Source organism: Xiphophorus hellerii, chromosome 1 (assembly GCF_003331165.1).
Source record: "Xiphophorus hellerii strain 12219 chromosome 1, Xiphophorus_hellerii-4.1, whole genome shotgun sequence".
NCBI classification, from domain to species: domain Eukaryota; kingdom Metazoa; phylum Chordata; class Actinopteri; order Cyprinodontiformes; family Poeciliidae; genus Xiphophorus; species Xiphophorus hellerii.
The window spans coordinates 3358905-3383805 of record NC_045672.1 but is presented as its reverse complement, the minus strand read 5'-3'; the positions used below and the strand labels follow the sequence as shown (position 1 = coordinate 3383805).

General features: G+C 39.3%; 1 protein-coding gene and 1 long non-coding RNA gene across 3 annotated transcripts in view; one reads left to right on the top strand and one right to left on the bottom strand.

Annotated features, from left to right (window-relative positions):
- Positions 1-24901, bottom strand: part of LOC116720590 (uncharacterized) — a 957300-nt gene that overhangs the window by 495072 nt on the left and 437327 nt on the right. The gene's annotated exons all lie outside the window — the stretch shown is intronic.
- The window catches only part of LOC116720296 (plexin-B1-like), a 77219-nt gene that overhangs the window by 17332 nt on the left and 34986 nt on the right, over positions 1-24901 (top strand). For both annotated transcript variants that reach the window (XM_032563462.1, XM_032563453.1), the window contains exon 2: positions 23973-24846. In XM_032563462.1, the coding sequence (XP_032419353.1) occupies positions 23983-24846 (864 nt within the window). In that variant the 5' untranslated portion in view covers positions 23973-23982. The remainder of the gene's footprint in view (positions 1-23972; positions 24847-24901) is intronic.

Genomic DNA, 24901 nt, shown 5'->3' with positions numbered 1-24901 from the left:
CCGTTCTCATGTTACCAGGAGGCCAGATGATAATAAAATGGTAGGTCTGTTGCATTTTATCTCATTTGGTTTGATTTGGAAGTAATTAATTAGTTGGTGTGCACAGAAGGTCAGTCGTAGTTAACAGGTGATTCACAAGCTGAAAAAGGACATGGGAATCATGATTTATGTAAAGAAAAATAAAAGCTTTGCCATTCCTGTAGAACACCTATAAGTATGGTTGACTATATTCAACCGTATGTTTTACCAATAAAGTAGGCCATTCACAAATTGAAACTAAAGAATCTGTTACTGCTGTAAAGTATCTCAGTCCATGTTTGGCCTATCCATTTGATGTGTTCTTTGCCAAACCCAGGTTTGAAAATGCTTCTTTCTATATTTTCACAACTTTTCTAAACCTCACTGTGTAGTAGTTTAATTCAGGTGTGCTCATTTTTAGATTTTTCTATTAGAAATGATCCAACACAGTGACCAAAGCACCAGACTGAAGACTTTTGTCATCCAGTTTTGGTAGAAAGATGAAGAGAGCAGAGAAAAACGATAAATCATGCAAATCGAAATGATCAAGATTGTTTAAATTTATCATGTGATTCAATGATTTATTGCTTATTGTGACAAGCCTGTTGATGAATTAAAAGAAAAATTCAGTCACCAGTCAGACCCAATATAGGTAAAATCGGCATCTGCAGTTACTGACCAATTGAATGTTGCAGCTGTATGCATTTGACTGTTTTTGCTTTAATATATATATATATTTAAAAAATCTATTTTATACAGGATTTCAACTCATGTTAGTTTTTGTCAATAAACATTATGTTAAAAAGACTCCAGAGCATCACTTATAGCATGATGGGCATGAATCACACATCTATGTGTGACTGATGGAGAAGTGGATCTTCCCCATCAGTCTTTCCAGTCTTTATAAGAATCTAGACGCAGCCTTTTTGGAGGTTGAAAAAAATAGCAAAAATAAGAAGGTTGGGGGGGGGTCTTTCAAAGCTACTGTAATTAATCCCAAGCATCAGTCAGCCTTTTCTCATTAATAATGTATTTCTTAGCAGCAGTCCTGACAGAGGGAGTGGATTTGGGTCTTTATTCAGAGACTCAGCAACAATGCCAGGCAACCCTGGAGGCCAATCTGCTTTACTCCAAAGCCATCCCCCTGAGAACTACACGTTTCAGTGCTCAGCCAAGCCTTTCGTGTCCAAACTGTGCCAATTAAAATATGTTTACAGCCTAAACCATGCACGGTCCTAATTTAGATTCACACAACTATCAAAAATATGCAAGGCATATGTTGAGATTTATCCAAAAAGGTGTATTACTGGAGATGTTCTGGCAATCTAACCAGGCGTGCTAATCTTATAGAAGAGTCCAAATAAACCTCTAGAGGCCTGAAAGGATATTAGTTTAAGTTGAGACATGTGCCTTGTGTTGTTTTTATGGAAGGAAGTAAGCGTGTCAACAAGTTAATCTCTGAAATCTGGAAAAGTTGAATTTTTACTGAAAGGCACCAAATTCAGCATCCATTTCCATTGACCATAAAATTGGGCACATTGAAATTACAAAAATAAGTTTGCTTAACTGAAACACAGCAATTTTGAAACAACTCACGTTTTTTGATACGTTTTTGCACTAGGATTATGTGGTTTTTTTGGGCGTATCAAAACTAGTGTATTTCACAAAAACAGAAAAGACGAAGAAGAAAACAGGAAGTGGTAGGAGCAAGAAGGGGCAGCATGTTTTTCAATGACTTATCATGTGAATAAACTTCTTTACGTGGGATTTTAGTTGTTTATCAAATGGAAACACCACAATTGCGAAATTGTGTATTTCGGCATTAGCGGAACATTGACGAAGTTTTACACACAATTGCAATTGAAGTGTAGCTATTTTCTTTAGAATATTTTAGAAAGTCTGCAAATAATGTGGAGTTTCATTCCACAGAAAAATTTGCAAATGTGATTCCACGAATATTGAACCACGAATAAGAGGGATTCCACTGTATTATAATTTTTTATTGTGCAGATGTACAAAACTGCTCAAACTCGCATGTGATAAATATATGTGTGATGTTTGCTGAAAATAAATTCCTATAAAACATGAGACATTGGTCCCAAATTCAGAAATCAGTGTGTATTGTTCCACAGTGGAACTCCTTGTACCAACCAATCAATTGAGTAACATAGCTAGTAGACTATGAACACATTGTAGAAAATCACTTTCATTCTCTTATAAACACCCCTAAGGTTGGTACTAATTGAAGTGCAGTCTGTACAGAATAAACTGTATGGAAACTGTTCAAAACATTTTCCTTTAACTAATAATATAGTTAAACTTCTCAAACACTACAGGTTTTTTCAACTGCAATGACATATTTCCTTTCAAATTTGAGGAGTCCCACATTTGTACGTTACAGTAAATTGCACCATGCTGCATTTCTGGGTATCATGTTGCAGTCCGTTTGGATCAGTTCAAGATTCTATTTGGCTCAGTACATCCAAAACCATTGCAGGCGGGCTGCAGCAGGGCTGCAGCAGGGTTCCAGCGGTTTGGCTTTGATGGGGCTGTTTTTACTTCAACGCCAGCTCTTTCTTTTTCTGCAGGTCACACAATGTGTCATTTTTGTCTGGTTCTTAATGTAATTTGTATTTCTTTTCCATCACTGTTGCTTTTTATTTTTTCTCGTGTCTGTTTTTTGTTCCTGGTAGAGCTTCCTTGTCCATCCACACGCACGCCAACACACAGCTCCTCCTTTGTAAGTCTCGTTCTTTGAGTTCCTGTTTTTCTTTTATCCTTTTTAACCAATCCCTTTCTTGGTTAAACCTTCCATTTTGATCAATCATTGATGATCCCAGGTGTCCTGAGCCCTCGGGGAATATCATGATTGGCTATCCAGTCCTTATGTACATCCCCCTTCCTCCCCATCACACACACACCTGCAGGCTCCTTACACCCCCTCCCCTTGCTTTTCCAGATCACAGTTAAATCTTATCCTAACCCCTGCCCCAGTTTTTCCCTCTCGCTTCTTGGCTGTTTCTTATCTCCGTCTCCCTCTCACTACACGCTGGACGTCAGTGAGCCAGCTTCAATTAAAGAAGCAGTGGGGTTCCCTAAGCCATTAGCCATATTAGTGTTGGGTCCATGCCTATGCCCCCTCTCGAACAAAGACCTCTGAATGCTTCCTGGTGCAGTTTGGTTTTGGCATTTGTCTAGATTTTGCTGATTTGCAGCCACACAACCTCTTAGAGACTCCGAGGTTGTATAGATCAGACTTTCTTCTAATCCAGCACTCTTCCCAACTCAAAGTCTCAAAGAAAGCATTTCACCACAACAGAGCAGACTATAAGCTTGACGTTCAAGTTGGGACAATACGACAATAAATGTTAGGACAGCTGATTCCCACAATAGCACAATGACTTTGTTGGTCATTGATTGAGAGAGACGTCAACTTGGGAAAACGAGGCATTTGCTCATTTGATTAATGACATGTAAAATCCTCTCAGTTCCTTCCTGTTATCATATACTTAACCTTTCACAATGAGTCGTTTTTGTCCCCAGATCACAATCATGCACCTCTGTCCTCCAGCGCAGGCAGGCTCTACTCATCAATCATCTTTGATTTTTCTGCCACACATTCAGAAAGCATGGTAATGTCTCCCAAGTATTAGGCATAATGTGTGTACGTACTTGTTTTGTGCATGTTCCTGAGCAAGATGGAGAGAGCACAGTCTATTAAGCATTTGACAACTGAAGACCTCCCACTCTAAAAGACCCGCTCAAATTGTCCTCTCTCCCAATCTCAGGAAGCTAAGGGGGGACAAAGGCGTGTCTCTGCAGTGGTGGGGGTGACTATTTTCTTTCTAATGAAGCTGTCCATCACATGTTCTGTTGACAGAAGGCCACGATAACATTCCCACCTGCCCACTCTTCATAAACAATTCGTTAGAAAGCCAAATCCACTAGACTTTAATTTGTTAGGCATGAAAAGAATGCAAATTTCTAAAAAAAATATCATGAGCTAAGTTATTTTGTGTGTAACATCCTTCCATATTTGTAATTACCTTCTTTATTACTGGTCTCTTCAGATAAGGTATTGTTTCATGACAAAATGTTAAGATTTGTCTGGCATTTTTTTCAAATTAGGAATTGTCTTCTGGTTCCAGCGCCACCTGGGTTTTAAAGTATCTCTTATTTGGATGTGTGTATGTATGTGTGGGACAGGTTCAGTCAGTCTTGTGTTTTGATCAAGTGTAGGCCAGAGAAACAACAAACAGTGTCCTAATTCTTGCACTAATTTAATCATAGTTAGCTGTTAACGGTTAGCTTTTTGTGGTTTTCTTGCAGTGTTTAAATTAGGGCTGCTTGGTTATGAAAAATATTGCAATCTTGGTCATTTTTTGTAATGAAGTAATGATTCGAAGTAATTAGTCATTGGGTTTGGTCATTAGGTCATTGGCTCTTCAAGTGTTTTGCACCTTGACCATTGAATTTTTCCTGATACCATTTTTGTTGAATCATCTCTTTGAATAACTGGTGAAGTATGTGTTTAAAGGTGGGAAATTATATAAAGCAATAACAAATATTGTCAGTATTGTGTACCTCAATGACCATTGAAAAATTAAATACAAAATTGAAAATTATAATATAAATGTTTAATAGGCCAAAATAATGATGATGTTGAAGAAAAACAATATTTTCAAAACTATTGCATTATTTTAGGGACATTTTGGTACCAAGACAAGACAAATCGAACCTGCCATAACTATTTTTGAATAATCTCAGATGTAGAACTTCAAGATAAGTGCTTGAATATTATTTTACCAAATCAAATCTGTTTTAATTTATATTGTGATATATTACTTCATGTGAAAGGATGTTAAATATTATTGAATTTTTGGAGAAAGAAAGAAAGATATGGCAAGTGCAGAGAAACCTGTAACATTTTAACAGCTTGAGGACATTTACGATATTGATGTGGCCCAAAAGCAAGATGAGTTTGACACTGTGAGTCTATGGCGTCACATTCCTGCAAAAAATCCAGAAAAGTGTATTGGGCAAGCTTTTATTAATCTCACTTATTAATTGTAAGAGCAGGCGAATGTGTATGATGTTATGTTTGCACCACCAACCTGAGCGAACAATGAGACTGATGTGTTTGTGGTCAAAGAATAATATGGCTTGTGTGTTTACATCTTAGCCTGTTCTGGCACGCGCTTGTCTCTGTGTCTGCGCTTGCAAGCTGATAAAGTTTATACAAATGATCCACACGACCTGACAATCACAGACAGGATTTTAATTCAGATATTGAATTGGATAAATAGCAGCACACACATCCAGGCCCAGCAGCTTGGGGGGGGCATTGCCCGCCCACGGAGTCAGCGTGCAAATTCTTTCATTTTTACCTCAGAGTGACCCATTTTCTGATAGTCCGATCTCAATTTGATGCAGCAGGGGCTCCTGCACTTCCCGTATCAGAGCTCTCTGCCTCCCGCACTTTTTTCAGCCGCTACAACTTCGTAATCCATTAACATGTCGTAACATGTTTTTCCGAGTCACATTTAAACGCAACATGAACGCTAAAATGCTCGCGCCGTTTGACACCTGTGTGGCAGCGACGGAGACCCGCTGCTGCTCTGCAGAGCTACTCAGGTGTGTTAGAATCATGGCAGCAAATCAGCAAAACGCAAAGAACTTTGTACAGCCCCCCCCCACCACCCTCACTAACCGAGTGAGTTGAGTAAAGCTTTTCAATACAGGTAATGTTAGCTAAAAGATGACTAGCTGATGCTAATATAACATGAGCTTGCTAACAAGAACAGGCTACTAATTTTGTTGTTTTCTATGTTCAAAAGTGGGTAGTACTTGTTACATTTACTTTGGTAACTTTATTTGGAAAAAGGTACTTATAAGAATAGTTTTAATGCACTGCACTGTGTTCTCTTACTTGACTAATATTATTTTTACTCTTTCTTGATTAGATTGATTTTGCATAAAGAGATGGACTTCAGAGATTTGGTAACATTAGATTTCTGCAACATATGAGCTAATGTTTATAAAAATTTGAGTACATTTACTCAGCATTTTATACATGTCACTGTTTATATCTTTACAGCTTATTTTGCATTAATAAACAAGGTTATTTTATTTTAAATGTTACATAAAGGCTTGTTTACGTATTTATTATTAAAGTTAAAGCTTGTTTTACTTTAATATAATCTACCCCCTCAAAATAAGCCTACCTTTAGCAATTTTTAGCACAAAAATATGGCAGGAATGGAATCTAGTTCCCCTCCACCACTGGGCTTGGCAAAATATCAGGAGGGAGAAAACTCTGCTTTTTTTGATGTTTTGTTTTAGCTTTTTTGGGGGGGTCAAAATCAAAAGCTTGTTTTTCCCAAACTCAATTTTCTGTTTTCTCAACTATGAGTTCCACTGACCATATCAATCATCAAATCAATAAGTCTGACATGTCAGATATGTTACTAAATGAAATGTTCACTTCATTTGTAATCAGTTTCCAATTACACCCGAATCAGATCAACATAACACAATCTATTCTATGAATTTAGCTGTTGTTTCCAGTGGTTCATGTGTGTAAGAATAGTTTTGAACAACCAGCTGTTAGTCACTAACGCTAAGACCACATTAGATCCAGGAAGTACCCACCAGCAGCCACCTAATGACTTAAAAAAAATCTGTAAGAGCATGGAGGGTGATTGTGAAAGAAATGGGGATTAGGAACGCCTGTCACTGCTCCATTTTTTTAAAGCTTCAGTGGTTTTATGTCAGCATGGGCACCCTGGCTGCAGATAAAACGCATCCGGGATGAAAGTAGGCAGCCTCGGCACATCCAAGTGACCGGTCAAGCTTGTGAAATATTAATGCAGGGCTTTGTTATATTGTTTTCTCAGTGCTTCAACTGTCAGATAGCACCTCTCTCTAGAACCAAGATGCTGAAAAAAAAAAGAAAAGAAAAAGAGGTTGGGGTTTTTCACAAATTTCTTGACACAGATTTAGAGAAACTAGTGTGAAATTAAAATGAACTCTTTTATCAGGCTGCCATTGAGATTATAAATTTGTGTCAGCACCTCAACTTTGTTAAATGGAAACACTGCTTATGATAATGAAATACATCTTCTGTTTTGGGAGGAAGAAAGTACACTATTTCACATCCAAAGTTTTATACACCAGAACATCCCCTTGGTGACCAGATTCTAAAAAAAAATTTAATTTTGAGGTAACCAGATAATGTTTTGACTCTGATGCATAAAAAATATTGAACTAAAAGAGAGTGTATTGTCATTTAAGAAGACAATCATCTTCTTAAATGATTGTCATTCTCACTTTCTTTACTTGTATTTTACATTTAGAGCTTTATAATTTCGTAAAGTTTATGGTGTTTTGTTAACAGCTCACCCCAAGGCTGTTTTCACACCTGGTAGTCTGGTAGATTCAGTTAGTTTGGGGACCAAAAATGCAATATCGTTGCATTTTCAGATGCATTCTGTCAAAAAAATCAAACACTTTGAAAAATGTGTCTCCCCAAACCCCCGTCACCTATGGAGGCTCTGCACCAACAACCACTGAAGGAAATTACATGAAAACCTCTGAAGAAGACATAAGCACAATTTTTTTTTTGTAAAATGTAGACAAAAATGGAATGCGGTCAGATTTTAGCGGATGTAGGATTTCCCTTTTGTCTTTGGAAAAGGACCTTTAGTCATTTCTCCCACTAGCACCAGACTCTCGCATTTGTTTTGGTTGTATTTACCCAGAATGCCCTGCGCGATCTTCTACTTACTTCTTTTGGAGCGGTCTACGGTCTACTTGGTGTTCACATATGCATTCAAATAGCGCCAGAGTTCACTTCAACCAAACAGACTAGGTTTATAGGCGGACCGGAGTTTGACTGGACATTCACCCCTCCCCAAAGGAACCAGACTTTCTAGGCAAACAAACTAAAGTTTGATTAAAGTGGGCTTAACAGGACTGGTGTGAATGCACCACAACTGTATTGAGTTGAAGTTGTATAATACATTTCTTTGGTCAGGGAACTAGTCTTGGCATGGTGATAAATGCTGCTGCTGGACAACAGCAGCACAGAATCCCTGTCTAAACATTCAGAAAATGCACGGCATCTAGAGAGGCGCCTTGGATACCAGGCATGGGGACAGAGAGAGGGAGAGACGACCAAGAGGAGGTTATACTGAGATGGGTGAGACAGAAGGGGACGCTGGGCTGTCTCCACTTAGCATGTTATGAGTCAGGGGTTTGCCAGGGGTCACGAGCCCCATGAATAAAACAAATCATATTCTCACACTCCAGTGTTTCAACAGCCAGCAATGGGTTCCTCTGGGAATAGTTGAAGGGCTCTTTATTCTTGTTCAGGACCCTTTTGAGAAAACACACTGCATGATTCATAGTGATAAAAGTTCTAAAACTCATGTCTGGAAAGCAGAAAGCATCCTCCAGCCTCACTGCAGGCTTATTGCTGTTTTTGTTAGACTCTGGTTTATTGCCGCTGAAATTGTCTGGATACAGCTTTTTTCCATTTCAGCTCTTTAATCTAATATCCTGGCTGAAAATTGTATTTAACGTTCCCAGATGTCTCTAAAATAAGGCTGAAAGGATTTTTTTTTTATCATTACAAACAAAAAGCCACCGAGCAACATTGCTGGCCTCTCAGTGAGGCAGAGTCGCTCAAGCGTCCATAGACAGTGTGACAAACCGATTCAAATGCCCACTGATTGGGAAAGCCGGACCACAACTCTATTCACAGGACTGAGGCACGTCGTCACAACAACGAAGGACGACAAAGGACTTTCTCAGTCTATTGAGTGCTGTGAAAGAAAAGGCAGCCGTGTGTGTGTGCAGGGGGGTGTGTGTGTATGTGCAGACTCGACTCAGTTGGGAGGTGGCTGTACAAGCTGTAGGTGGTAATGTATGCAGGCCATCCACAAACACATGAATGCACATGCTCGTCTCACCCCACCTCCTTGTTAGTATTCTGCCACACAATGACTCTGGCAGCGCGTGCTTGATGACATCATGTTTATTACCAGCATATGGTCAGCCTGAATTTAAACCCTCAGACTGGCACAGAGATACCACTTGAGCTGGACTTGTTCTGAATTTAAATGCCTTTGACTTGGCTTAAGCCTTCTAGCTCTACCTTAATAAAATACATTCTGTGGTCTTATCTGCTGCTGTTCGTCGCTCCCCGTGTGTCAAGACCTCTCATATCTGTCATAATAGATGTATTAGACCACTTTTCATATTTATCATTTCATTTCTTGTGCTAAATCAGCAATGCCAGATCAGATCTTTATTTATGCAGCCTTCTCCATTGTCAAGTCTCACTTTGTTCTTTGTGTCCTTGGGCATGACACTTCATCCGCCTTAACTGCTGGTAATGGGTCACAGGGCTTGGTAGCACCAGTGCAAGACACCATTGCTCCTGTCTGCTCTGGCTACTATCTAGTAGCTTGGCACCATTAGGGTGAGTGTCTGACTGTAGTGTAAAGTGCTTTGGGGTCTTACGAACTTGATAAAGCGCTGTACAAGTACAAGCCACTTACCACGATGGGTGTGAACGTGAGAATGTGGGTGGGCTGTGACCATCAGGAGCTCTAGTTGAGGCTGCGATGTCATTTTGTGCAGGAGACGTTGCTCCCTAACTGTTCGTTTCCTATGGAACTTGCGCAATGAGGCGACAATCTCTTGTCCTGCTCCAGCCAAGCGTCTGGCAAAGTTTGCACATGTGAATTTTCGAGCTCGTGCACGTAGATGTGCACATGTGGGCTAGCAACGCAACACTAGAAAGTTGGAATGTTCAACTTTTGTTGCTGTCGCTGTTGGTAGCAAGTTTGGTGTGGAATTCGCTACTAAGGGAAGCAGACTCAAAAGTTAGCCATTTTGTTAGCCATCAGTGAGGTTTATAAAATAAAGTGAGAGGAAGCTACTTAAAAGGACATGTCCAGACATGTCCAGACATGTCTTGACATGCCATCCCAGGCTGTGAGAATGAAAGAGCATGTATAGTACATCAAGATTGGTCAGTTAAATATGAAATAAATGTATTTACAATATTTATCTTGCAGAATCTTTTGCATGTCACAAAACAGAGGAAAAAACAATGAAAAGCAACATATTTTTCTAGAAGGCTACATTTGTGCTTTGTCATTCAACCCTTGGGTATTCTGATGTTGTCATCCTAAGTTGGGCTCTCCGACAGGCCTGAGAGCTGAAGTCTGTAATTGTGGCATGATTTATTGGCTCCTCCTCGCCCTGCTGTTGTCTTCCCCTGTCAACAGGATCTTTTTTTAATCCGACCTCCACCCTTCTAACATTCTCTCTTACGTTATTAACTGAAAACGCAAAGGAGTTCAAAGGACATTTAATCAGCGTTATGTGTTGCCAATATTCAGTGCAGCCTGTGGACCATGGCTGCAATAGATTCAATAGAGCCTCAGCTGGTTTGTCAGTCATACTTGTTTTTGCTCTTTCTCTCTCATTAAGTCACCACCACCTTTCTTATGGATGCTGTTTGAGCTCTCCGCCTGTTGAATGTTGATTTACTGCATCATCAGCTCCTGTCCATCATATCTGCATGACAGGTCACCCTGTCTGGATTATTGCGTATTGTATTATTATTTTACATCTTCAAATTTCTAAAACTTTCAAGTTTTCTAAAGGTCCTCAGATCTCATGTCAGGAAATGTGGGGTCCAGGTAGGGTAGGTAGGTAGGTACCAGGTAGGTAGGTTTTTTCCATACAAGTGTTACAGAAAGGTTACAGCTGAAAATAACAGGAATAAGTTCTGTTTTAATATGGCTTCAACACATTTAGGAAGTCAAGAATAAAATAAAGGTGACAGAAAAATACTTTTGATTTAAAATGTACAGTTGATGTGTAAAGGAGAGCAAACATGTCCACTGTTTCAGAAGAAATGCTCACACTGCACATACTGTAAGTACATGTAATTCAGAGCATTACTTAAAGAATTACAAAATGCAAAGGCCATGACAACAACAAAAAAAAACACTAAGGAAGTGATGCTAAAACAGCTAATCCATCTAAAACCTGATCATTTATTTATTTTCCTTAACATTCCAGTTGATCTGTGTTTCTACTATATTTTTATATTTATTGAAATATTTACTTTTATTTCATTCAATTATTTGACTTGCCTTCGAAAGTTTCCATTTTTTAAATTTCATTGTACTTTTAATGCACAATGACAATGAAAGAGAATCTGATTCTGAAAGTTGCTAGCATAACTTCCATTTTAGCATAATTTCTGATTTAACATGGTCAGCTTTAACATACAATTCCTGACTAACTTTCTGGCATAACTTCCATTGTGCTTTTTTGTTATTGTGTTGGCATTTGCATTTTGTTGACCCTTCCAGTGGTCAACATAACATTATACATATACATTATACATTTTCTTCAGAGGAAGAAAGTGTATAATGTTAGCAGCCTACAGTAATGCCAAACAACTTGTCAGACTGTATTTAACAGATTTCTTAAATGTACCAAATATTTTTAGTTAAAAAGTGACTAAATCCTGTTTTTTCTTGAATACACAAAAAAATATTCAGTCAACCTTTCCCAAAAATTGTACAACTTTTAAATCTACAAATATTGCATGTGCAGTCTGCTGAGCATATTACTGAGTCATAATGTTGTTTCACAAGAGAACTTTAAATTTGATATTTGCCCATATTTCAAAAAGTTTTGATACCGCTGGAATAAACATTAAAATGTTTACAAGGACAACATTAGTTGGTTTATTAATTGACTCCTTAATTTAAGTCATGTTAATTTATTATGGCCATTTACATGTTTGTTACAAACTTTTTTTTTTCCGAGGGATCTTGGTGTATAATTGTTAACAAGAAAAAGCCAGGATGCATTGTTGATTCTGTTGTGGAGAAATGTAAAGCTGGGTTAGAGTATAAAAGGATATTCAAAAACCATACTTATTGTATATCACAGACTCTAACTGTGCTATGTTTAAAGCTGCTAATGCATTGTGGCTTCTTGCTTCCTCAGGGCTGTGTCCAGATAATCTCTGTTCTATGATTGACTGTTTAATTATTTATTGCCGCTCCTCGATTTGAGGATCCATAAAACTACTGTTAGCAGGGCCTTGTTTCCTCCTTTTCACTCTAACACGTTGATGAAGTGCTTGTAATGTCAGGAGTGGCCTTTTTGGCATTCGCTGATGGTCCACTTTGTTAAACTGTTGTGGTGAATGATCGTCATTTATAGACTTGGAGATAATGGTGGCTCATTAGTAATGGATTATAAGGAATTAAACCCCCTACGGCTTTTACAGTGGATCCTGGAGTAGCGCGGGACGTGTTGGAGCAAGCAGGGGAGGCCCAACACCTGCTTTTCCCAACGAAAGCACCGCTGCCCTCAGGGTGAATGGATCCTGTCATAAAACGGCCTGAGCTGAGCGTATGTGTGGGCGTTTGCACATGATAGATGCCTATGTGTAGTCTTTCTTTTTCGTTTTAAGGGAAGTAGCTTTTATCCTGTGTCCGTTTACTGCAGCCACTTGGTCGGAGAGCTGTGAAAGGGACACTATTCAACCCCCCCAACCCAGCAGACAGAGAACCCCTTCAACACACCGGAGGGACACACACAGAGAGAGAGACCCTCTGTGTCTGCATGTGAACTAAAGGATAGAGAGATGCCCATTGACCCCAATGAAGCCAACGGAAATGGAGAAAGGCCAACCCCGTACATCTGGCTCTCATAATGTTAGTGATCTGAACATACTGATCTGAAAGTCATTCTGGAACACACAAACTCCAGCTGTAGTGGATAGTCTGGATTAATGTCAGTTCAATTACTTGACTTGCATTTTAACACTTTTGTGGTGAAAGTTTATTATGAGCAATGTATTCATATTCCTTCAACTGTTTCACAACAAGGTTTCCCCCAGAAAACCTGCCAAGCCCAGTGGTAGTGGGTGCTAAGGCAGGATCTGAATTTTGAAAGAGGTCAAGCTATAGTTTGCCGCAGGTCGTATAGAGGAGACGGTGAAATTTGTTGAAAACGGTACGGCCATGTGGGGCGATGGTGGTAGCAGGGGTAGGAGCTTGTTTCATCATCGGGGAGTTGCCGGTTTGAATATCCGTTTGAAGCATGGCAGCTCACTGTCATCAGTGTGACTGGGTGAAGTGCTTTGGGGTCTTCTGGACTTGATGAAGCACTGTACAGAGAATTTACCATGCTGGATTTCAGTTAAATCACACCACTGACATGGTGGTTGAAACATCATGCTGTACTTTCCTGTGAAATGGATCTTATGTACCTCTGCAAAGATCTGAAAATTAGCCACTGTTGCCGTTTGCTCTGATGTGAGAAGGAGGGCAGAATGACAGGCCCACCCACCAGGTCATGTCAGCATCTCTTTGGTTAGCAATAATTGTCCCTCTGTTGCCAACTTAGCATCTTTTTTGCTACATTTAGCAACTTTGCAGACAAAAAATTGGTGTCCGAAGGTCAGACTTGGTAATTATTGTGATCAGCAAGAGAACTGCAATCTGTTGACCTCTAAAATTTTGTTAATCCTATTTGTAACTTCATTTTTCTTGTGTTGTACAATATTTTTGGCCTTTTAAATACATTAACTTCATTGTCTTGATTATTATTCATGTGTAATAGTGCAGTTAAAGTTAAAGTGCAATTTAAATTCTGTGGCAAGACTTTTAAGAAAACCTCCTCCTGCACTCTTAATCCAGTTGGAATGACTTAGAGCAAAAGACTTGGTGTCTAAATGTACAACGCTGGTGGAAAGTAGCCCAAAGGTTTGCTGCATTATACACTACTTTGTGATGGCCCACCACATTGAATTTCCATTAATTACATTGAGATACTTTTGCTAGACACTGTGTGGCATACTATCCACAGCATTGTGTGGTCCCATCAGGCTGAGGCAGAAAGTAGCCCATTCGTTCCAGATACCAGTTTGGTATCAATTTCATGGTTCCAATTTTCTGTCCTCAACTTTGGCGACAAAATGAAATTATTGAGCATCAGTTGAGACGCTGCTCACTTAAACAAGCAAATTGCAATCCATTTCTGCTAATGGAACCACACTTCCCACAATTGTGGTCTGCTACAGCCAAACTAATTTCTTTCTCTTCCTTTTGGCATTTAACTCTAGCTTGATCATTTCCTCTGCTAGCCCTATGCAGTTTGGGATGACAGTGGCAACATTTGAGCAATCGCCAAGAACTGGAGAACCCTTAATGGACGGAGCCAATATGTTAGCATGTTTGCTGCGTCATATGAGATGTTTCATTATTGAAACTTCCTGTTTTGTTAATTACAGCATGGAGAAAATTTGGCCCTGCCAGCTCCTAGTTTGCATTTTGCCATGAAAGCTTTTGCACTTCAACTGCACGTAAAGCAGTTCACTTCAGGCTGAGGGTTCTAGGGTGTGGACATGGAAAACTACATAGTTCAGCAAGCTCTTTCTAAGTGTGCCAAAACACTTGGATAAAATGCTTTTTGATTATAGGAACCTTTTTTCTCTTTGTCTTTCTGTTTTCAACATTTAGAAATGTGGTTAGTTTTTTTGGTTTTTTTTAAACTGCATTAATTTATACGCTGATGAACAGTAGCATATACTGTATGTTTTCTGCCACTGTATGCTGATTAATTGTGAATCAGTAAATTGCCCAGCTATTTAAGTATGCCTAAAATCTCTTACTCCACTTTGTGAAGTGATCCGGTGCTGAAATTCTATGAAATGTTCCTTTGATCAATAGATACAGTATATTGAAATGGAAAGCTTTGTTTTTTGTTTTTCAAAATTGCTGTGTTTCCAGTAAACTTATTTTTGTAATTCCATTTTGCATCATTTTATGGTCAATTGACACATTACTGTTCCTTTGTTGAAGCCTCCCACTGTTTTTATTTGAAACTCTTTACTGGTGCTGAAAATAGTTAAGTTCTTCACTCAGTAGTAGTTGAACAACAAAGACTATTGTTGCGACCTTGTGGCACAAACTAAAGCTTTGCAGATTTCAGTCACCAGATGATTCTTGGTAGATCTCTTATAAAAATGGGATGAAGATTAGAAAGAGAAGTTCCTTGCAGAAGTAGAAAGAAACCTCTAGGTCTTACATTTTCTATTAAATTCAAAACTACTACATCTATTAACGAACCTCTGCAGCACATTTGTATGCTAAAATTGCTGACTAATTCTATCTACTAATCAACAAATTGATTTTTTTTATGTCATTATGATTATTGCAACATCATTACCTGTTAAGCTGACCTAGACATAAGCTAGTATAGGATTTTACATTCTTGTATAATTAAGAGCCGATTCCATCAGTTTGTAAATCATTGCTTGTCTTGGCACCTACATTTCTAACAGATTAGTTGAGCTTTATTCAAGCAGGCAGCATTTTAATTCTTTTGATCAAGCCATCTTATCTGTTCCAGTTCCAACTTAAAACCCAGTGGTTATGAGGCTTTCCCACAGTTTAGAAAACAGCCCTTCTACCTCAGTTTTCATTTGCTGAATCTATTTATAGATGGCCATTATTCCCAGCGGACATTCTCTCCTCTAAATTATGATAGTTTTTGATTTTTGCACGTATTTCTTGTATCCATTTACTTTTGACTGATAATTGTTGAGTTTTGCCTTCCGTTAGTCTTCCTTGGCAATGTTTTTCCCAGGCTTTGGCATTAAGAAGAGTTGGCCAGCATTACAACTCCAGCTTTTCGATGACTGGGTCATGAGGGTCACCCAAACTCAAATGTCAGTACTTTCCACACCCCTCCATTAAAACAAATCCGAGTGTTTACAGGCGAATGCAAGAGCCTGCTCTGTGTGTTCTCACTGCTTGTTGCTATTGGCCCCGCTGCTCTCATCCTCTGTACTGTACTGTTTGGATGGGATCCACGGATGCTACTGTTGCAAAGCCCGGGGCCTACAGCCTAAGGCGAGGTGTGGGCCGAAACAGCTTTCATATAACAATGCTCGGTGGCTCCGGGCCCAAAGTCCCCCACTGTCCCGAGGCTGTTGACCTCACATATTTCATGGGGTCTTTGGTGCTCGGTGGGCTGTCACAGCTCATTAGAGTCTTTAGAAATGAACTTCCACAGCAGCCTCTGAACGTGGCTGCCCTCTCTTAGTAAACGTAGAGAGAGTGAGCTGGAAAAGAGGTCTGCGCATCTACTTGTTGTCAGTGTCAAAAAGTATCTACCCCCTTACAAATTTCTTAAGGTTTATACTTTTTTATGACACACTTTGGTGTTTGAGATACATTTTTATTTAGACAGGGATAACCAGATTAAAAACAGAATGAAGCATTAAAATGATGATTTGATTTGATTTGATAACCACTGCTTATTTACATTGAAAGGAATAGGAAGCCCCTTTGGGTGCCTCTATTTGCGGGTTCTCCAGGAGACCAAGGGAAAGACCCTATACATTGCAGAGCAACCACTGGTAGCAATAACTGTCATGAAGCTTTTGTGATCAGATTGAAAGTGACATTGTCACTCCAAAACCTTTGTTTAGTTTTTTTTTTCCGTTTAGGCCATTCAGAGGTAGTCTGGTAAAATCCATCATCTTGTATGTACATGTATGTGCCAGCTCAACCACGAAGGAAGCTATGCTATGAATTGTGTGCACTGTACACAACCATTCCCCTCTGCGAAGAGAGAACTTCCAAGCTGATCGACATCTTTGATAAAATGTCTTATAATTCCTTATTTTCACAATATTTGGAAGAGTAACCAACACAGACTGTGCTGCTATCGATAGACTACAACTACTGTACATGCAAACTACAATTCTAAAACGGCACAAGTAATCAATTTAATCATTCACAATTCCTCCTTCTGTTTGCTGACTGGCCCAGATAAAATTCTGCCAGAGAAATTGAGCTCAATGGGAGAAATCCCAGACAGAGCACAGAAAAAAGATGAGAATTGAGCGTTATTAGATAGGAAGGCAATGGCCAGGCTAATTCAGAGGTAAACTTGCTGTTGTACTTAAGATCATTGCCCTGCTGCATAAGACAAATATGCTTGAGCTTGAAGTCACAAACTGATGGCTGAACATTCTCCTCCAGAATCTATTGGTAGAAATCACAATTTATGGTTCCATAAAGTACATCAAGTCTTCCAGTAACTGTAGCTCTGAATCAGGCCCAGGCCTTCACATTATCACCACCATGTTTGACTCCCTCTGTTTTGTGTCAACCACATCCAGGAACTTTTATCACTGCTTCATAATGGCTCTTGATGCGGTTCGCTGGATTCCCAAAGCCTTAAAAATGGTTTCTTGACTGATAAATGTCAGACTGTCTCCTATCTCTTCTATAGTTATTCTGGATTGTGGGATGATGTGTTGCTTTTTGGATCCTTTCAGCTGTTCCATCTTGTTGATGGGACAGTTGATGACTTTTTCACATTAAGAACTGATTTTTGCAGACCCTGCTGGGGACAGAGGAAATCCCTCATCAGTTCTGATGCGCATGTTTCCTCCATATTTTAGATGGGATTTTCCTTTCCCTTCCCCACCAGAGGATATTTTTAGCTTGTGGGTCTGTCACCGTGGCGTGACACACCGCATACCACATACAACAGATGAACTATGAGAATTGTTTATAGACAGCATGTGAGAAACTACTCCTCTGCTTTTCTACAGGGTGGTGCTGGTATTTTGCTCCAGAACATAACACTGCTAGATAAAGAAGAAACATTCACAGCATGCAACAGATGGGCACAGTAGAGCTGTGACAGTACAGTTCAGAGCGGTTGTGTTGATGAATGAAGGGTCGTTAAAGAGTTGTCAACATCAGCTGCAATATCCCAGAGCGGACTTCCCATTTTGTCTTTTTTTTATGGACCAGCTGTATTTGTTCCACGCCACAGTCAGACAGCCTGATGTCATGATTGCTCATTGGTAAGAGGAAGTTCCCATGGCATCAGGGATTGCTGTAGGCTATAAATATGTTGGCCGGTCAAAGAGCAGGTGATGTACGCCTGCCCAGAGTAGCAGAGAGAATTTATCTAAAGCTGTTCCCATGTTCTGCTGCAGAGGCTGGGTTACGATTGAAAGTTGCTGGAAATCATAAAAAAAGTAAATAAATAAAAAAGTCCTCAGTCTTTTAAAATAAAGTGTGGTGTTAGTATTATAGTGTCTTTGCAGCCTTTAAGTGATAGCACAACAATATAAGTAGAAGGGGAAGGAACTGGTCGGTGAAGGTGTCAGGAGGCGAACAGCACCACTGAAGCACCTGAGGGAATTTCCAACGTGTTCTGGTTTTGTTCTACATGTGACAACAATCTTCTGGATTCTACATATGTCTGGACTAAGAGTAGGGTTGCAAAACATCCCTCAAATTTTTTTGGGTGAATATATTATTGTCTGAAGGAACCAAAGAGACATTTTTTGGCCATGATTATAAAACATTGACACAAAATCAACATCAACAAACATCATTCAAAAAAAACAAAAACAGACAGTAGCAGCAATGTCATATTTTTTAACTGGAGGACAGAGATAACGACTTGAGTTATCTCTGTCCTCCAGAGACAGTGTGACTCACGTTGGAGTCTCAAACTCCAACGTGAGTCACACTTAAGTTGCAAAAATCAAAAAGTTCTGACTAGACCTGGACACCAAGGCTGTGACTCCAGTCTTTATGTTACGCAATGAAGATGAGGAGCCCTGATTCCCAATTTCCCAAAATCACAGTATGATTTTGTCAAAGTGAAGTCTGGATCATAGAGGGGAGTCCAGTTGGTGTCAGATGTTCTATTACAAATGTTCGCAAAACTTTGTCGATATTCTGCTAATGTTGAAAAAACCCAATTTTGCAATTGTGGTGTTTCCATTAAATCAATCAGTCAATCAATCAAATTTTATTTGTATAGCACATTTCAGCAGCAAGGCATTTCAAAGTGCTTTACATCATTACCAACACAGAAACACAATGCAACATAGAATCAATAATCAAAACACAGCATTAAGTCAAGTTCCATCAATAAATTTGTAATAGATTACATTTCAAATACAATCCTAAACAGGTGGGTTTTTAGTTGAGATTTAAAAGAAGTCAGTGTTTCAGCTGTTTTACAGTTTTCTGGAAGTTTGTTCCAAATTTGTGGTGCATAGATGCTGAAAGCTGCTTGTCCTCGTTTGGTTCTGGTTCTGGGGATGCAGAGCAGAACCAGAACCGGAAGACCTGAGAGGTTCTGGAAGGTTGATACAACAACAGCAGATCTTTAATGTATTGTGGTGCTAAGCCTTTCAGTGATTTGTAAACTAACAACAGAACGCAATTAACTGGAATAAGTTTGTTCACATAATAACTCATTAAAAAACATGCAGCGCCTTTATCCTCCTAGCACTGCTTTTTGTCTTTCATGTCAGTAGGAACATCTGGTTGTTTGATCACGTGACTCGTGTGATGTGAAAAGATTCCATTGCAATTTTGCAAAATACGCAAATTTTGATCCAAGTGAAAAACCATCTCATTCCAGCCCAAAACCTTTTTATCAAACAAATTTGTTTTTCAAAATTGGTGTCTCCATTAAGCTAATCTATTTTCATAATTCCAATTTGGGCAATTATATGGTCAATGGAAACACAGCTAGTTTGTGATTTAATTTGGCAAAATTAATGTAAGATATTATTCTGAGCTCCTGATATTCAGGTTAGTGTTTTAAGATAGACGCCCTGTTGTATTTATAGCCCCTTCCAGATTGTAGTTCTGCAATAAACATTTAACCACAAACCCTCCATTACAGAACATTCTATCCTTTCACATCACACACAGAGGGATCCTCCCAGATTACAGACCCGTGTGCTGGGATTACAGAACTAAAGGGGCGTAAACTCCAATATGCAGAATCATCTGAAAGAATTGAGAAAAAATGTGTGGGGACCCTCCACAGATCTAAGCTTTATGTCTGCTCCTAATGCAGTCTGTCCAAATGTTGTTGCATAGTATTGTCTGCATTGGTATAGTATAGCAACGTTTTTTTTCAGATCAGATGGTCACTTGGAGTCGGATGGACATCCAGTGAGTCCGGTTTGACTCATGGTAATGCAGCTGTCACATCACTAAGTCTCAATATTCCATTATACATCTACATTTTATTTCTATGTTTTATCCAGTCCAATGAAGGTGTTAATGAATTACTTATTTTTAAAGAAAAAATGAAATTGAATATCATCAGCAAAGTAGTGAAACTGGATATTATACTTTGTAATGTTTCCTTTATTTCAAATGAAATTGTTTGAACATTGTTCATAAGGTAAACATAAACCTGTGGCTCAGATCTAACAAGAATTTGTTCAAATTGTTGGGATTAAAAAAAAGAAATGTCCATCTTAAATCAGGCTTCTGCCTTGAACTGGTGCTGTTGTAAACCACTACATTGTAATAGAGTAATTTCTCAATTATTCTGACTACTTTGAGTGATCAAAAAACAAATACATTGGTAAATACTGCCATAACAGCAGTATTGATATTGGATATAAATATCAGCCCAAATTATCATATCTGTGGATCCCAAACAGTTACTTTTCTGTGTCTTCGAAAATTAACCCGTAACAATAGTGGCTAATTTTTTAAGTTAATTTGGACAAAAATTACATAAAATCAGAAATTATATTCATCTTAATAATAAAAAAAAATCAGCAGGCTGGCAAAAACCCTAAAAGTAAAATTTGTATACTAACTATTTGATTAAAAATAAAATTTTTAGTTTATGTATTCATCTTCGGTTAATTGAATAGATGAAGTCTTTATTTGTACAGCCATTTATAGCTTTTGTGTTGATTTGAGCAATCAGATCTTTGAAACACAGATGTACATGATCTGTCCATCATGTACATCTGGCGCTTCACTACCCTTTTGTTGCAACCGGTATGGGAGTGAATTTATTTTCCAGTTGAAGCTACACTTGTGCTAAGGATCAGCTACAGCAAACTGCTGTATTCCCTCTATTTACATGTATCCCTGCTGCAGCCGTGTACATACACCCGCTGCGCACTTCGCCACCGTTCGCTCCATACCAACCACTACACAACATGCAACAGCTCTGCAATAGTCAGTGTAAGAATGAATGCCTTTTGGGCCCTTGAAAAACTATGAAAACACAGACATATCTGTGTGTGGTTTTTTTTATGTGTATTTAAATCCGGACAGAATGTGAAAAGTGGACTCACCCTTGGAAAAGAGACGTTTGGTCCAACTACGCTATGCTAATTGCACTTAGCATTCATCCACAATCCACTGGCGCAAGTGAGAGCACTGCGCAACACAAATAGTCCTTTGGCCGGAACACAAAGCAAAGCATAATTTTAAAAAGCTTCAAGTCTGATAATTTGCCTCGAGAAATGTTAATAATCAAGGTACTCAAATCATTAGATGAATTGTTACAGCTCTACCTGAAACCTAGGATTGTTTTTTTGTTTTTTAATGTGCTTTTTATGTGTATTCAACAGACCTCTCTACCGTCTCTGAGTAAAACCTGAATAATCCCTGATTCACCCACTCATCCAGCAAATCCACAACTCTCCTCCTCAGAAAGTGGGCGTAGAGGTTATGTCTTATAATACTTCTTATTGCACTCATGAATAAGTAAAGAGGAGGAAAGAGATGCACTCATCTGACACATGCAGCTGCTCCTGTACGGTGCCCGCTTTTGTACAAACGGAGCCCCCCTCTTATCTATGTCCTGATTGCAGCCATGGGGGGTAGACACTTAGGTGAGACGCTACTACATCCCTAATGTCATTGCAATCTATTTGCACCTTGAGCAACTGCTGCACAATAATACAGTTGTCTTAATATCACAGCCTCTCAGGGCCGCAGACTTGCTCTCTGTTATTATGCAGAGTGCTGAGGTGTAAGTAATGCTTGCTAGTGCTCATCAAAGTGTCATTCATGTCCACGGTTTGAGGTGCGTTCAATCCACACTTACTTATTGCACTGACCTTTCCCACTGAGGTCAGTGAAGGGTCTGACAATTCCGTTCAATAATTAAGGAGCTTCTCTCTAATGCAGAGGCTCTCTGTGTCCACAAAGCACTTTCCTCAGAGGTGTTGAGTGATGGCTGTTGAAATGGGAAATAAGAGCTGATGTTTTGAACGCCTTCATATGTAAAGGATGCGGTGGTTGCCGGCGTCCTGAAAACACTTGATATTAACAGTGACATTTGGAATGGAGTAAAACAAAAGCGGCTGCTGGAAGCATTGTAGATTTACCGTGGATATCAAACATACACACACCCTGGTTTGAATTCCCAGGGTTTTGTGGTTAAACAAAATGAGACTATTTCAAAGCTGTTCCCTAGAATATCATTGATCCTGTTCAACTCAACTGGAAAAACCAACTAATCCCTTAATTGCACACATTTAAGCTAAATGTTTGTTGAAACACTATTTGATTTCAATCTCTCTTGATCCATCAGTGTGCCACAGATTGACTCTGCCTTGTAAAAGTTCTCGACATCTACTGGATTAGACATGCTCATGCAGATTGGCAACGTGATACAAGAAAGTTAAAATATTTTCAACTTTTATCACTGGCATCTACCTTGTCCCATTGAAGGCAACTGACTATTGTTATTGACTAGTATTATTTTAAAAAAAGTTTACAGCAATGGTTGTCACATTTTTGCTAATGCTGTAATAGCAGAGCTAATTTTTCTGTTAGTGCTTTAGTATTTTTGCTAACTTTGAAAATATTGAGTGCCCATAAATTCAATTTTTCGAATAAATTCTAAAGCCCTGATTTACTTGACTGTTTTGTAAGCTTTTTGGTTTGGAGTTTTGGTCATCTACTGTTAAGAATTAAGTAGTTAGATGTTAATTTTCATTCTCTCACTTTGTAGTGGATTGTTTACATAGTAGTTTCTTCTCTTCACCATATTCTATATGGTGTAATGTGTCATTGAAACATGATGGGTATCAGCATAGTTAGACTTTTCATTAGCTTCTGCTAAGTACCTTGTTGGTGCAGTGCTTTAGAGTTATCAGAACTAATGTATATGATTAGTGCTTCAGGGTTAGTGCAACTAACTTTAGTTAGTATTGGCCATCACTGTTTTTCAGTCTCATCTTTATGAATATGTGTCTGATTAGGCTTAAGTATTAAATAACAACATATGAAGGATTAAGTTCAGCTGTTATGCTCTCAAACTGCATGGCTCTGCAAATATACATAGAATAAGACCCAGACAATTTCTCTCTGGAATTGGTTATTACAAAAATATTACAGTGTTCCATTAAAATGCTTTAAATCAACAAACTCCTTAAGGTATCAACATACAGTTATGAGCTGTGAATTGTGAGAATCAAAGTCATTTTAAGGAATTTTGAATGAGTCAAAATTAGCTTTCAACTAATCAATATTAGTTGCACCAAATTATGTTGTGAATTACTCACACAGGAGCATTCCAACATGCAACAATAAAACATTAAATAACTAATAAGATATATGTATGAATAAAGACCAAGGATTATATTGAAGAATTTGAACTAAGGCCAGATTTGCTTTAAGCTATTTAAGATTAGTTTTAGATAAGAGCAAGTGTTTGTCCTCCTGAATCCAGCCTATAGAGGCTATGGAAAAAGAGAAAGTTCTGGGCATAACTCCAGAGTTTTGCTAAAGTATGATGTCGTGTTCTCACGCTGTGATATTCTTACTGGAGCTGAGAATGGGTTAGTGCTGTGCATTTTGGGATTAAGAGTTTTAATGCCAGGCTCTTTATTATTTGTATGTAGCTCAGTCATTCACTGCTTGGTGCCCAACAACTTCATCCTAGTAAAACGCTTTCTAAAAATTGGTTGCAGAAAATTTAACACATAGGTGTCCAAAACTAAATAAAAGCTTGTATTAGCACTTTTTGAATCTGCTATTGCACATAAAATATTATCTAAATTTTTTCTTTTTATTTTCCAACAGATTCTTTGCCATGCTACATGGGAACGCTTTAAACTCTTGCCTGGTCGTCTTCCTCCTACTCTTCATCTTTGTCACTGCCCATGCTCACTCCTACCCCCGGTTTTCACGCAGTGACACAGAGTTCCAGCACCTGGTGCTGCACCCGAAACCTGGAGTGGGGACAGTGTACCTGGGAGCCAGGAATCACCTCTTCCAGCTGGATGGCTCAGACGGACTCTTGCTGGAGCAAGAGGAGACCACAGGTCCCGTGATCGACAGCAAAGACTGCCTTCCTCCTGTCACAGAAAGCAACTGCCCCCATGCTGGCAGAACCGACAACCACAACAAGCTGCTCCTGGTTGACCCAAAGGCATCGGAGCTGATCATCTGTGGCAGCGTCCATCAGGGAACATGCCAAAAGCGAAGCTTGGCGTCCATCAAGGAAGTTCTCTTTTCCACTGATAAGCCCGTGGACACGCAGTATGTCGCAGCTAATGATCCATTGGTGTCAACCATTGGGTTGGTGGTCCCAATTCCTGGCGGGAATAGGACGGTGATGTACGTGGGCCGGGGCTACACCGCCAGCCACCCACCCATCTCTACCCGCCACCTTTCGTCACTGCCCGCGTTTTCCTATGAGGAGACGGCCAAGCTGGCCGTAGCCGGGCGCCTGTCAGAGTACGACCACAACTTCATAACCGCTTTCACACGCCGCTCCTATGTGTACTTCCTGTTCTACCGCCGAGACATCAAGTCGGCAACAAGGGACTACCAGACTTATGTCGCCAGGGTGTGTCTAGAAGACACCTCCTACTATTCATATGTAGAAATTCCCCTCGTCTGCCAATCTCCGTTCTCTCCTTCCACAGTGTTTAATGTGCTTCAGGCAGCCCAGGTACTTGACTTTAACTTTATTAGATGAGCTGTTGTACTGTTTGCTTCATTGGCAT